This window comes from Melospiza georgiana, chromosome 6, assembly GCF_028018845.1.
Source record: "Melospiza georgiana isolate bMelGeo1 chromosome 6, bMelGeo1.pri, whole genome shotgun sequence".
Classification (NCBI taxonomy): domain Eukaryota; kingdom Metazoa; phylum Chordata; class Aves; order Passeriformes; family Passerellidae; genus Melospiza; species Melospiza georgiana.
The window spans coordinates 62,005,777-62,020,259 of NC_080435.1; the positions used below are offsets into that span (position 1 = coordinate 62,005,777).

Sequence of the window (14,483 nt, forward strand, 5' to 3'; positions counted from 1 at the left end):
ACAAATCCAAAAGTTTATTTCCAACGAGTACACAGACCATGTGGGATGGGGATGCGCTACACCACGACTGGCTTTCGCCTACAGCCACCCCCTCCCCAAAATCCTGCTGCTGGCAGGGTGACAACCCATGGACAGAATTGCCACCAGCAACCTTTGCAGACAATAAAAGTCCTTTTTTCAGTACTCCAGATATTTTTTTTTTTCTTTAAAAGCCTGGGGGTAGTGGAATGTCGTTTGAGGCCAGGCTGGAAATCCAGCATGGGGATGGAGGGATGGGTGGGATTTTTGTTGTGAGGAGGGGAAACAACCTTGGCAGGAGATCTCTGCTTGGCTAACAAAGGCAGATCTGTGTAAATAGAAATACTGGGGTGAAATACCTGGCAGCACACCAATGGCAACACTACAACCAACAGAAAAATCAAGCCCAGCAACATAAAACACCTTCAATGAATAGTCTGGGTTAATTCAAAATCTCCCCCTCCCCGCTCCCCCATATTCATGCAGGTTTATTTTGTCCTCTAAGGTATTAAGAATTCGAGTTGTAAAATAGGCAAGTCGTTAAAAAAATTATTACAAACCACTTTTGTGACAATGTTTGAGAAAGGGTGGGGTGGGAGCCCCGGGTCAGACCGGCTGCACTTCACTCTCTGTGACAATAAATCAGATTAAGAAGAAAAGACAAAACTCAGGGTGGGGTTTTTACATCTCTGCCTGGTAACACCAAGAGTGAAACCAGCTGCAGAGCAAACCACCCTTCATCCACCCTTCATCCAAAAGCTACGGGAGCTGTAGTAAAAAGATCAAAATTGGGGGAATTAGGGGGGGCTGCGACCATCTAGGTTACTTGTGGCTTACAAACATTCCCAGGTGCCAAAAGTTTGGAGTCCAGTGTGAGAAGAACTGGCCTTCTCTGTAGAAGAACTAGAAAAAGAGTATGAAAAGGTAGAAAAACCAAAAAGCACTTCTTTTTATGGGCTAGAAAGAGTTACCAAAAGGTACCTAAAGACTTTTCCCCTCCCAGATCCACAGGAATTTTTAAAAGCTCTCACACCTGATTCAGAACTGCTTCAGCAGGGTCACCACAGACCCCTAAAAACCCCTTTGTGACCCCCAGCTCATTTTGTACATAAATCCCCACATAATGATTCCCAAAGTGATGGTTCCTAATGTGATGGTTCCCAAAGGGATGGCTCCCAAAGGGATGGCTCCAAAAGGGATGATTCCCAAAGGGATGGTTCCCGAAGGGATGGTACCCAAAGGGATGGTTCCCAAAGGGATGGTTCCCAAAGGGATGGTTCCCAAAGGGATGATTCCCAAGGTGATGGTTCCCAAAGGGATGGTTCCCAAAGGGATGGCTCCCAAAGGGATGGCTCCAAAAGGGATGATTCCCAAAGGGATGGTTCCCAAAGGGATGATTCCCAAAGGGATGGTTCCCAAAGGGATGGTTCCCAAGGTGATGGTTCCCAAAGGGATGATTCCCAAAGGGATGGTTCCCAAAGGGATGGTACCCAAAGGGATGGTACCCAAAGGGATGGTACCCAAAGGGATGGTTCCCAAAGGGATGATTCCCAAAGTGATGATTCCCAAAGGGATGATTCCCAAAGGGATGATTCCCAAAGGGATGGTACCCAAAGGGATGGTTCCCAAGGTGATGGTTCCCAAAGGGATGGCTCCCAAAGGGATGGTTCCCAAGGTGATGGTTCCCAAAGGGATGATTCCCAAAGGGATGGTTCCCAAAGGGATGGTTCCCAAAGGGATGGTTCCCAAAGGGATGATTCCCAAGGTGATGGCTCCCAAAGGGATGGTTCCCAAGGTGATGGCTCCCAAAGGGATGGTACCCAAAGGGATGGTTCCCAAAGGGATGGTTCCCAAAGGGATGGTTCCCAAAGTGATGGTTCCCAAAGGGATGATTCCCAAGGTGATGGCTCCCAAAGGGATGGTACCCAAAGGGATGGTTCCCAAAGGGATGATTCCCAAGGTGATGGCTCCCAAAGGGATGGTTCCCAAAGGGACGGTACCCAAAGGGATGATTCCCAAGGTGATGGCTCCCAAAGGGATGGTTCCCAAAGGGATGGTTCCCAAAGTGATGGTTCCCAAAGGGATGGTTCCCAAAGGGATGGTTCCCAAAGTTTCCCAAAGGACAGATGAGCAGGGGAAAGCCAGGAGGTGTTTAGCAGCAGAAAGGAGAGACAAGCCACATCCACAGAAGCATGGGCCTGAGGAGGAGCCCAGAAAGGTGGCGTGTGTCCCCCGAGAGCTGGGAGCAGATGAAGCAGACCTGGGAATCACTGCCCAGCCTGGCAGGAGCCCAGGCTGTGTGTAAACAGGGAATCAGGCACCTCTGGGAAGGGGCAGCCCCACAGCTCCCGGGGCTGCTCCTCTGGCCCTTCCCAACGTGGGGAGGGGACAGCGGGAATGGGAGGGGAGGTGGGGGAAGGAAGGGGCAGGAACATCCCAATGTAGGGCAGCATCTTGTGGTGGTACAGCATCCCATGGAGGAGGAGCATCCCACCATGGAGCAGCATCCCATGGTGGAGCAGCATCCCACCATGGAGCAGCATTCCATGGAGGAGCAGCATCCCACCATGGAGCAGCATCCCATGGAGGAGAAGCATCCCATGGTGGAGCAGCATCACATGGTGGAGCAGCATCCTATGGTGGAGCAGCATCCCACCATGGAGCAGCATTCCATGGAGGAGCAACATTCCATGGAGGAGCAGCATCCCACCATGGAGAAGCAGTCCATGGAGGAGCAACATTCCATGGTGGAGCAGCATCCCATGGAGGAGCAGCATCCCACCATGAAGCAGAATCCCATTTTGGAGCAGCATTCCACTGTGGGGCTGTATCCCACCATGGAGGAGGTGGCATCCCATTCTGGAGTAGCATTCCACCACGGAGCAGAATCCCACCATGGAGCAGCAGTCCCTGGAGAAGCAGCATCCCATTTTGGAGTAGCACTCCACCATGGGGCTGTATCCCACCAAGGAGCAGCATTCCATGGAGGAGCAGCAACCCACCACGGAGCAGAATCCCACCCTGAAGCAGCATCCCACCACTGAGCAGCATCCCAGCAACATTCCAGACCAGCCCCAAGGGAAGGAAGTGCTACCAGGAACTGGGAAAAGAGCAGGACCAAGCGAGGAGAGCAGAGGCACAGAGGTGTAGGAGGAAGGAAAGACCCAGAAAGAAGCGGTCGACTTTGATTTTCGGATTTCTGGCTCGCCCTGCACCCGGGCTGGCACCTGCCCTGTGGCAGGAGGCATTTCAGGCACGTCTAAGGCATCTCAGGAGCTCTCTTTGCTTTCAGAATCGCCTCTGTTCCCTCCCTACGGCTTCTTCCACCAGCACGTGGTGCCAAACGCTGGAAAAGAAAAGTCTGGAGCGGATGAACGGAATTAAACTCTCATGCACTACCACTGAATGTCATCACAGGGCTAGGAAGCACCAAGCACAACACAGGAACCACTTTTACTTGCAGAACCAAAGCTAACCATAGAGAGAATGGTAAAAAGTGGGGTTTGCTGGGGACACAGAGCTGCTGGTGTTCCCTGGACCCACCCCTGCTACGCTACGGCCAGAAATGAAAAAGCACAAGACCAAACATTGAGTAACAGCACAGCCACCTAACCTGTCTGCTATATATCTGACAACTTAAATCAAAAATATTAGCTTGGAAAGAAACCAGCAATATCATTCCAAGAAGGTTATACACATCCTTAGCAGTTAACTTTGCTCAGCACAGCTCTGGTGCTTTAAATATGGAACAATTGAACAATTTTGTGAGCAGAAAAGTGACACAGATTTATTCTTTACATGGGTTTTTTTTTTTGTTTGTTTTTCTCTTTCTAGGCAACTCTACAGACTTCAGATCTTTTGCCTTGCAATGCAGATCATCTGATTCCCCCAAAGGTGGCCAGGTTCTTTAAACATGCACATCTCTGTAGCTTCCAGGCCGTGTTTTTTACTTATTTTTGTTTAAATTCTGCGGACCAGCAGGTCGTCCCCATTCCTAAAAACTCTACATCAGTGTTCAGGGTGGCCTGAGTGCCCGTCAGGCTCCTCCTGGGTTTACAGGATCACACAGAAGAACTTCTTCTCTCTAAAGGGGTTTTCTGAGGCCGGGACGGGGGTCAAGAGAGGGTCCTCCTTGGCGTGGGCTTCACAGTACGCCATCAGGTCTGCTGCTGCTTTGGACACCTGCAAAAGGAGGAGCCCTGGGTTAGGGACAGGCTGTGCTGGGGACATCCCACCTGGAGAGGTGCCACCAGGCTGGCAGCATCCCTGGGCAGGGAGCCCTTTGGACACCTGCAAAAGGAGGAGCCCTGGGTTAGGGACAGGCTGTGTGACGGTGTTCACAGAGGAATCAGGTTGAGGGAAGAGATGAGGATCTGACTCCATGTTTCAGAAGTCTTGATTTACTATTTTATGATATATATTACATTAAAACTATACTAAAAGAATAGAAGAAAGGATTTCATCAGAAGGCTGGCTAAGAAGAGAAAAAGAAAGAATGATAACAAAAGCTCTGTCTTGGATTCTCTGTCTGAGCCAGCTGACTGTGATTGGCCATTAATTAGAAACATCCACATGAGCCAATCAAAGCTCCACCTGTTGCATTCCACAGCAGCAGATAATCAATGTTTACATTTCGCTCCTGAGGCCTCTCAGCTTCTCAGGAGGAAAAATCCTAAGGAAAGGATTTTTCATAAAAGATGTCTGTGACATGGCTGTGCTGGGGACATCCCACCTGGAGAGGTGCCACCAGGCTGGCAGCATCCTTGGGCAGGGAATATCAGAGTATATGAGAACCTGTCTGACAGTGCAGCAGCACGTCCCTGCTGGGGCTGATTCTGGGCTGGTTCTTCACCTCTGGGCTCTGAGCTGCTCTGTCAGCCTGAATTCCCATTCCCAGCTTTCCCAGCCTTCCCCCATTCCCACCCTTCACCTGACAAGGACTGACTACAGCATCCCTGCTGGCTCTCCCACGCATCCCTTGGCAGGAACATCCACAGCAGATTTCCTGCCCTCACCCACCAGCCTCGCTCTTTATTCCAGACATGGCAGCAGCTCCCAAGCCACCAGAGCTCATCCCAGCCCTGGAACACTTCTCTCCCTGGATTTAAGCTCTTAGCAAGGAGCTGAGATGCCTTGGGGACAGTCACTCCTTCCCACCACCCCACAGGGCTCCAGGGGATGCTTCCAGCTGCCCCTCACCCTTGGGAGTGCAAGGCTGGATAGGGCTTGGAGCAAGCTGGGATGGTGGAAGGTGTCCCTGGCAGGGGGTTGGAACAAAAAGGGCTTTAAAGGTCCACTCCAACCCAAACCATTCCCAGATTCTACAGTCCCATCTCCCTGGATCTGCTGCCCCAGGGCCATGGCTGGAGGTTCGGCTCGGCCCGTGCATTGCTTATCTCACCTCTCCCTTCTTTTTGTGGTGGCTGGAGAAAGGTTTAAGCCCTCTTTTGATTTCCCTCTTCTTTTGATTTCCTTAATCTGGTGCTCGTAACACTGATGACTGAATGGTCTACTTAAAACAAGAGCGTCCCCCACAAACACCACCTGGCTCCACCTCCCAGCTCCCTCCACGAGCGTTGGGCAGCAGCCACCACCTCCCAGCCTTCCCAGAGGCCTCTCCCAAGAATCCCTACCTTTATCCTGTCGATGTTGGCCTCCATCTTCAGCTGCTCCACCAGCTTGCGGGCCTGTGCTATGCTAGCAGTGTTGTTGCTAGCCATGGGCAGGCCAGGAGGGCTCTCGGGATGGGCTGTGGGCAGGAACACACCGGGATCAGCTGCTGGGCTGCTCCTGCCAGCTCCAAAATGGGTTTTTTATGGGATTTAAAAAAAATATATATATATATAAAAAATATAGATCATATTATATATGCCAGCCCCCAAAGGATGGGCTGGGGTTGCTTGTGTGGAGGGTTAGAGCCATCAAAATGAGGGGGTGAGGATGGCAGATGCCAACCCAGGGCAGGGACATGCTGCCAGTGCTGGCCCCAGAGCTGGGTGGCACTGGGGCTGTCCAGAGCACAGCCTGCAGCAGCAGGAGCCCAGCTGATCTGTGCTTTGCTGTTTGCTGTTCCACACCAGCCTCTGACAGCAACAAAAACCAGGGAACAGGATTTCTGTGCCAGGCTCATTCCCTGCCCTTCCTCCAGCCCCTGCTGGTGCCCAGTGTGCGTCCAGTGTCCCTCAGCCTCCCTGCCTTTGTCCCTGCTGCCAATTTGCACATTGAGATGCTAAACAGGATGCTGGAGTTTCCTGTTTCTGGAGATTTCTACCCCAGGCAGGCGGGGGATGCTCATTAAGGTCACTCCAGGCTGGATCCCGGATGTTTTTCCAGCACCTTCTACCAGCAGTGAGCTCTGGCAGAGGCAGCAGAATCCCAGCATCCAGCTCCTGCAGCACCAAGGGCTTTCCAGCAGTGCTGAGGCTGACTGGGGCTGCCTGCCAGCTCCAAAATGGGTTTTTCATGGGATTTAAAAAAATATATATATACATTTAAAAAAATTATATATATATATATATATAAATAAAATATAATCTATGTAATCTATAATATAAATATAATCAATATCAGATAATAGATATTATATATTTATATATTAGATAACTGATATTGTATTAGACAATATAGATTACAAATATAATGTAATGTAATGTAATGTAATGTAATGTAATATAATATAATATAATATAATATAATATAAACTACATAATATATAATGTTTTATATTCTAACATTATTATAATATATGTTATATAATAATAATATATAACATTATATATTATAATAATTTATAATAATGTTATATAACATTATATATTATGTAGTTTATATTATATTATGATGTTATATTATATATATTAGAATAATATTATACAACATTATTATAATATATAATGTTATATATTATAACATTATAATTGCAATTATAATATAAACTACATAATATATAATATTCTATATTGTGTAATTTATATTATATTAATGATATATTAATGATATATTAATGATATATTCTATTATATTCTATTAATGATATATATTCTATTATATTATATCATATAATATCATCATATCATATCATATCATATCATATCATATCATATCATATCATATCATATCATATCATATCATATCATATCATATTTATTATATTATATATTTTTGTGGGGTTTTAGGGGATTTATATGGGACCCCACTCAAATCTGTGGGATTTCTAGAGGAATCACCCTGGCACTGGTGCCTGTGCTTGGAGCCAGGGCCAGCCGTGTTTGAGGATGAGGAGGGGAGCACAGGGAGGGGTTGTTTTTTACCAGAAGCTGATCTCTCCGCTGATCTGTGCCTCTAAGGGAAGCTCTGCTCCTCTTGGCCCTTCGCTGCCCTTAAATAAAGAGAACAGAAAATGAAACCCAGCTCTGTGGGACGATAATTTCTGGCGCCAGGGATCCCACAGACGCCGGGTGCCACATCCCCAGGTCCCCGCCGTGTGTCCCCCTGCCCTGTGCAGGGCCAGCCCAGCCCCCAGGGACACTTTTTGTTTGCATTCAGCGAGGTTTTCAGCACAGGAAGAGGTTCCAGTCATGGGCAAGCAGCCCAGGGCTGCTGGCAGCCCCGAGCAGGCTGGAGGGCACCCAGGGCATGGGTTGAAGGTCTGGTGCACAGAAGGAGCATCCATCTCCTGGGGAGTGCTGCCAAAATGCTCCAGCCCAGCTCCTGCCTGGATCTGCTCCCCAGGCCATGGCTGGAGGTTCAGCTCAGCCCCTGCATTGTGTTTATCTCACCTCTCCCCTCGTTTTTGGTGGCTGGGGAAGGGTTTGAGCAGCAGAGCACAGCTCTCTTTCGATTTCCCTCTTCTTTCAATTTTTCTTAATCTGGGGCTCAACACTGATGACTGAATGGTTACAAAGGATTCTGAAATGAATCTTTTGCTTCACAGGGCACCATTTGTGTTGGGGAAGCTTTTTGTCTTTCACAAACAGAGCGAGATTAGCAAGAGACATTCCTTGGAATTTTATTACAACATCAGCCTCATTTTCTCAACATTAGATAGCTGAGACAATAGAGAAATAGCAAAAGCTCACATCTTGCCAGCAGCAGCCAAAGATTTCTTTGTTACAGAACATTTTAAAAATTTTCTAGCCAATAGCATATTGCTAAAGTTACAAACAATAGTTCTAACCAATCACTACAGGTACACATACTTCACACAACACTTACTTATTTCTAAGTAAGAAATACTTCTTACTTAATAGAACTTACTTCTATTAACAATGCACAATACACCATTATTAAGCTTAAAACCTTCTACTATGTTACTAAATATATTTTTTCTATAGTCTTAAAGTCTATCTTAACCAAACCTAAAACTCAAGCTATTGTTTCAGGTCCTTATTTACTATTAACTTTACTTACTACAATATTGTAACTTTTTCCTACCTTCACACTTTACAACTAATTCTAATTTCTCTATTCTTTCTATTTTTAAAATCTGCTTTCCCAACTTTCTTTCTTATCTTCACTATTCCCCACACCATGGAACGTGTTGTGTTCTGGCATAGCAGCAGGTTCAACCAAGACTGGCTTGGGTGCCACAGAGACTTTCCCAAGGCAGCAAATGTCACCCCTGGCAGGGTTCCAAAAGTGTGTGACTGTGGCACTTGGGGACACGGACTAGGGGTGGGATTGGCAGTGATGAGGGCTCAATTTTAGAGGGCTTTTCCAACCTAAACAATTCCACATTGTGCCCTTTCATATTGTGTCTTAAGCTGGACTAAGGGAAATTTAGGTTGGATATCAGGAAAAAGTTTTTTACAGAAAGAGTGATAAAGTTCTGGAATGGCTGCCCAGGGAGGTGGTGCAGTCCCCATCCCTGGGTGTGTTTAACAAAGCCTGGATGTGGCACTGGGTGCCAGGGCTGAGCTGAGCTGTTGGGGCTGGACTGGACTCCATGATCCTGAAGGTCTCTTCCAACCCAGGGATTCTGTGAATTCTGTGGAAGGACCTGCTCCAGTGGCAGGGAATCACTTCAGGGACTTCTGTTTAGGATCCATAGGAGCAGGGAGGGCAGCTGAGAGCATCTGTATGCCTGTTACAGCTCTGATATTTTAAATAATTCCATATATCCAACCCAGCTGCCACGCTCCTGCAAGGAAACCCTCCCTTGCTCTTACTACAGCCAGCCCTAGGGACACTAAAATGGGGAAAACAGCCCCAAAAATAAGGTGAGGGAAGGGTGGGACCCTCCTGAGAGGAGCACAGGCCTGTTGGGACAATGCTGGGGCAACCCAGAGGAGCCTCCCAGGAGCCACCACACCCTGGGCCCTGCTTGGCCACTCTGCAGGTGCTTCAATTAGAAACAAGAAGCATTTTGGGGCCAGGGATGGGTTTAGAGCACTTCCACCCCTGGGGAAACCCGGGGCGTTTCCTCCACCACAAACAACAAAAAAAGCAGCAGGTGACACTTCAAAATGAGCTGCTGAATGTCCCACCCTGGACAACAGCCCTGTGGAGCTGCTCCAGCACTAAAGCAGCTCTTAAATCCCAGAGAGAGGAGACACCACTGTGCCCTTGCGAAGGCGTGGAACCCCAAAATTCCATGGGTTTTTGGTTTGGATTTATCATAGAGAGATGGGATGAAATGGATTGGAAGAACCTTAAATCCCATCTCATCCCACCCCTGCCACAGGAGAGACACCTTCCACTGTCCCAGGGTACTCCAAGCCCTGTCCAGCCTGGCTTTGGGCACTGCCAAGGATCCAGGGGCAGTTTGGATTGGATTTATCATAGAGAGATGGGATGGGTTGGGTTGGAAGAACCTTAAATCCCATCTCATCCCACCCCTGCCATGGCAGGGACACCTTCCACTCTCCCAGGCTGCTCCAAGCCCTGTCCAACCTGGCCTTGGGCACTGCCAGGGATGCAGGGGCAGTTTGGATTGGATTTATCATAGAGAGATGGGATGGGTTGGGTTGGAAGAACCTTAAATCCCATCTCATCCCACCTCTGCCATGGCAGGGACACCTTCCACTCTCCCAGGGTGCTCCAAGCCCTGTCCAGCCTGGCCTTGGGCACTGCCAGGGATCCAGGGGCAGCCACAGCTGCTCTGGGCACCTGTGCCAGGGCCTGCCCACCCTCATACTCCTTCCCAAAATCCCATCCAACTCTGCCATTCCCTGTGTCCTGTCCCTCCATCCCTTGTCCCAAGTCCCTCTCCAGCTTTTTGCTCCCCTCAGAACAATCCCAGCCCTTTCCACACACAATAAATAACCCAAGGCCCCTCTGCACTACAGACAAACATCAAAACAAGCTGGCAAGATCCCGAGCTCTAATTACAGTGCAGAGCCCAAAAGAGACACTATCCATGTCCTGGCCCTGTAAAACATCATTAGCATGGAAATAACGAGGAAGGGCTCATTAACCTGTGGGCTCCAAGGCAGGAATCCCATTATCCAGGCACACACGTGCCATTAAGTGAGGGAAATAAGGCACTGCCTGAATTCCCTTGGGAGGGCCATAGAACTCCTCTCATTGCAGGCAAAGCTCAGCACAACAGCATGAGCGGGTGTGAGAGCAGCCCTGTGATAATAGGAAGACCAGGAAATGAAATATAAATGAATAAAAATAAAAATTAAATTAAAAAAAATTAAAAATAAAATAAAATTTAAATTTTTTTAAAAATAAAAGTAAGCTCAGCACAACAGCAGAGGATGTGAGAGCAGCCCTGTGATAATAGGAAGACCAGGAAATGAAATAAAAATAAATAAAAATAAATTTTTAAAAAAAATTTATAATAAAAATAAGCTCAGCACAACAGCAGAGGATGTGAAAGCAGCCCTGTGATAATAGGAAGACCAGGAAATGAAATAAAAATAAATAAAAATAAAAATTAAAAAAAAAATTTAAAATAAAAATAAGCTCAGCACAACAGCAGAGGGTGTGAGAGCAGCCCTGTGATAATGGGAAGACCAGGAAATGAAATAAAAATAAATAAAAATAAAAAATTAAATTAAAATAAGTTAAAAAATAAAAATAAAATTAAAAAAATTTTTAAAATGAAAATGAGTTCAGCACAACAGCAGAGGGTGTGAGAGCAGCCCTGTGATAATGGGAAGACCAGGAAATGAAATATAAATCAATAAAAATTTAAATAAAAATTTTAAAAATTTAAACATAAAAACAAGCTCAGCACCACAGCAGAGGGTGTGAAAGCAGCCCCGTGATAATGGGAAGACCAGGAAATTAAATAAAAATAAATAAAAATAAAAATAAATTTTTAAAAAATTTAAAAATAAAAATAAAATTTAATTTTTTTAAAATAATAGTAAGCTCAGCACAACAGCAGAAGGTGTGAGAGCAGCCCTGTGATAATAGGAAGACTAGAAAATGAAGAAAAAAAATAAAAATTAAATTTAAATTTAAAAAAAATTAAAAATAAAAACAAGCTCAGCACAATAGCAGTGGATGTGAAAGCAGCCCTGTGATAATGGGAAGACCAGGAAATAAAAATAAAAATTAAAATAAATAAATAAATAAAATCAAAATTATCCTAAAACAAAACCTATAAATAGAACTATAACTGTAAATATAAATACATTTATAGACATAATAAAGGAAATTACAAAATAAAAAAGAATATTAAAATGAAAATGTAAAAATTAAATATATTTTATATATTTATTTGTAATATATAAAAATAATATAAAATATAAAATTATATATATATAATCTATTTTTTTAAAAAACATAATTTATATATATATATATATATAAAGTTATGGACAGGGCTTGGAGCAACCTGGGATGGTGGAAGGTGTCCCTGCCATGGCAGGGGTGGAGTGGGATGGGCTCTAAGGTCCCTTCCAACTCAAAATATTCTGGGATTCCATGAAAAATGCTGGCAAAAAATGTCTGGACATGAAAATTTCGCTGCTGGTTTTTGCTAAGCTCCAAACCCACCTCATTTGTTGCTCCCTGCTGAATGAACAGCTTTGGGTACATTTGAATGATATTTTTTTCTGTCTCCAGCAGCACCCAGACTGAACAGGCACCAAAAATTGGGATTTAGGTGAACAAACAGTGAGGCACATCCCTGATCCCTGGTGCAGCTCTGCTCATTCTAGCTTTCCCAAAAATTTCCCAAAGAATGGCCAAATATTGGAAAATTCAGGGCTGCCCAAATATCAGGGAATAAAGATGCCCAGATACTGAGGGATAAGAAAATCCAGACAGAGGGAAATACAGATTGACAGATATTTGGGAAATACAAATGCCCAAATACTTGGGAACAAGGATATCCAAATTTTGAGGAATAAGAATGTTAAAATACTGAAGGATAAGGATGCCCAGATACTGCAGAATAAGGATGTCCAAATACTGGAAAATAAAGATGCCCAAATTCTGAGGAATTAGGGTGTCCAAATCCTGGGGAATTCAGGGATATCTGAAGACTGAGGAATAAGGATGTCCAAATATCAGGGAATAAGGATGCCCAGATATTGAAGGATAAGAAAGCCCATACAGGGAGAAATACAGAAACTCAGATATTTAGGAAATAAGGATAGTTATTTCCAAATACTTGGGAACAAAGATGTCCAGATTTTGAGGAATAAGAATGTTCAAATACTGAAAGATAAAGATGGCCAAACATCAGGGAATAAGAATGCCCAGATACTGGAAAATAAAGATGCCCAAATACTGAAGAAAAAGGATGTCCAAATGTGAGGGAATAAGGATGCCCAGCTACTGGAAAATAAAATGTTGAAATACTGAGGAATAAGGATGTCCAAATACTGAGGAACATGGACACCCAAATCCTGGGGAATTCAGGGATACCCAAATTCTGAGGAATAAGGATGTCCAAATATCAGGGAATAGGATGCCCAGATTCTGGAAAATAAAATGCCCAAATACTGAGGAATTAGGGTGTCCAAATCCTGAGGAATTCAGGGTTATCCGAAGAATGAGGAATAAGGATGTCCAAATTATGAGGGAATAAGGATGCTCAGATACTGGAAAATAAAATGCCCAAATACTGAGGAATTAGAGTGTCCAAAACCATGAGGAACATGGACACCCAAATCCTGGGGAAATTCAGGGATACCCAAATCCTGAGGAATAAGGATTCCCATATAAAGGAAAAAATTATTCTCAGATACCTGGGGAATAAGAATGCCCAAATTCTGAGGAATAAGGATGTCCAAATATCAGGAAATAAGGATGTTCAAATACTGGAAAATAAAGACCCCCTAATACTGCAGAATAAGGATGTCCAAATACTGGAAAATAAAGATACCCAAATACTGAGGAATTAGAGTGTCCAAATCCTGGGGAACATGGACACCCAGATGCTGGGGAATTCAGGGATATCCAAATCCTGAGGAATAAGGATGCCCATATAAAGGAAAAAATTATTCCCAGATACTTGGGGAACAAAATTGCTCAAATTCTGAGGAATAAGGATGTCCAAATACCAGGAAATAAGAATGCCCAGGTACTGGAAAATAAAATGCCCAAATTCTGAGGAATAAGGATGTCCAAATTTTGGGAAATAAGGATGCCCAAATACCAGGGAATAAAGATGTCCAGATCCTGAGGAATCTCCACCAAAATCTTCACCTCTTATCTGTGATGTGGAGCAACAAACGTGGATGTGGATCAGCTTGATGTGCTGAGATTGAGATTTAAAATGCTCTGAGCTAAAAGCCACCACTGCTCTGGGCCAACCAGCCCTCCTCCATCCCACCCTCCTGGATTCCTGGAAGCATTTCCACACCAAATGGCACATCCAACCCAAAGCAGGCACTGCAAAAGGAGCATTTCTCCATGCTGAGCCCTCCTGCTAAGCTGCCATGCCATCCCTCCCTCCCAGCCCGGGCTCCTGTGGGGCTCTGGCACCCCAGAGATGCCAGCTCTGCTTGCAGCAGTAATTAAGCTTCATTTGCCAGCTCCTCGTCAGCAGCAGCTGCTGCCTGCTCTGCACTGAGCTCACAGGCTGTGGAGCACAGAGGATCCTGGATCTGGGTGCCTGGTGCTGGATCCATCCCCAGCTCCAGCTCCAAACCCATGGCATCGGAGCTGAACCACCTCCAGAAGCTTTTTTCGCCTCTTTTGGTTGGGTTTTAGCTCAAGGTGTGCGTGGGTGGAGATTGGAATTCTCCTAAATGTTTTAAAAAATGGCATTTTCCCATCCCTGGAAGTGTCCAAGGCCAAGCTGGATGGAGCTTGGAGCAACCTGGGATAGCAGAAGGTGTCCCAGCCCATGGCAGGGCATGGAAAAAGATGAGCTTGAAGATCCCTTCCGACCCAAACCATTCCATCATTTATGGTGGAATAACCTTTTCCAACCTGGATGATTCCATGCTTCAGTTTTCCAGATTTTTTTCACCTCCCAGCAAGCTTTTTCTCTGCTTTCCATAAAATCCATCTCTCCCCTCTGAACCAAAAGGAAAAGCAGGAATGAAACAGAAAGT

The 14,483-nt window shown here is 45.4% G+C and overlaps 2 protein-coding genes across 4 annotated transcripts in view; one reads left to right on the forward strand and one right to left on the reverse strand.

Moving 5' to 3' along the window:
* Positions 1-4,202, forward strand: LOC131084303 (periaxin-like). Of its 3 annotated transcripts, none has more exons than XM_058025647.1 (2): positions 1-2,480; positions 2,628-4,202. In XM_058025647.1, exon 1 carries the CDS (start codon positions 1,142-1,144, stop codon positions 2,321-2,323), a length of 1,182 nt encoding a protein of 393 aa, XP_057881630.1. In that variant the 5' UTR covers positions 1-1,141; the 3' UTR covers positions 2,324-2,480; positions 2,628-4,202. The 3 variants fall into 3 exon arrangements, with proteins under 3 accessions (XP_057881630.1, XP_057881628.1, XP_057881631.1); XM_058025645.1 differs by having other exon boundaries at positions 1-2,477; positions 2,607-4,202; XM_058025648.1 differs by lacking the exon at positions 2,628-4,202 and adding an exon at positions 2,520-2,575.
* Positions 3,779-14,483, reverse strand: part of GNG2 (G protein subunit gamma 2) — a 30,988-nt gene continuing 20,283 nt past the window's right edge. Inside the window, exons 2-4 of the mRNA XM_058025651.1 lie at positions 7,329-7,396; positions 5,652-5,767; positions 3,779-4,200 (exon numbers count right to left, since the gene is read on the reverse strand). Coding sequence (XP_057881634.1) covers positions 4,072-4,200; positions 5,652-5,738 — 216 coding nt within the window. The 5' untranslated portion in view covers positions 5,739-5,767; positions 7,329-7,396 and the 3' untranslated portion in view covers positions 3,779-4,071. The remainder of the gene's footprint in view (positions 4,201-5,651; positions 5,768-7,328; positions 7,397-14,483) is intronic.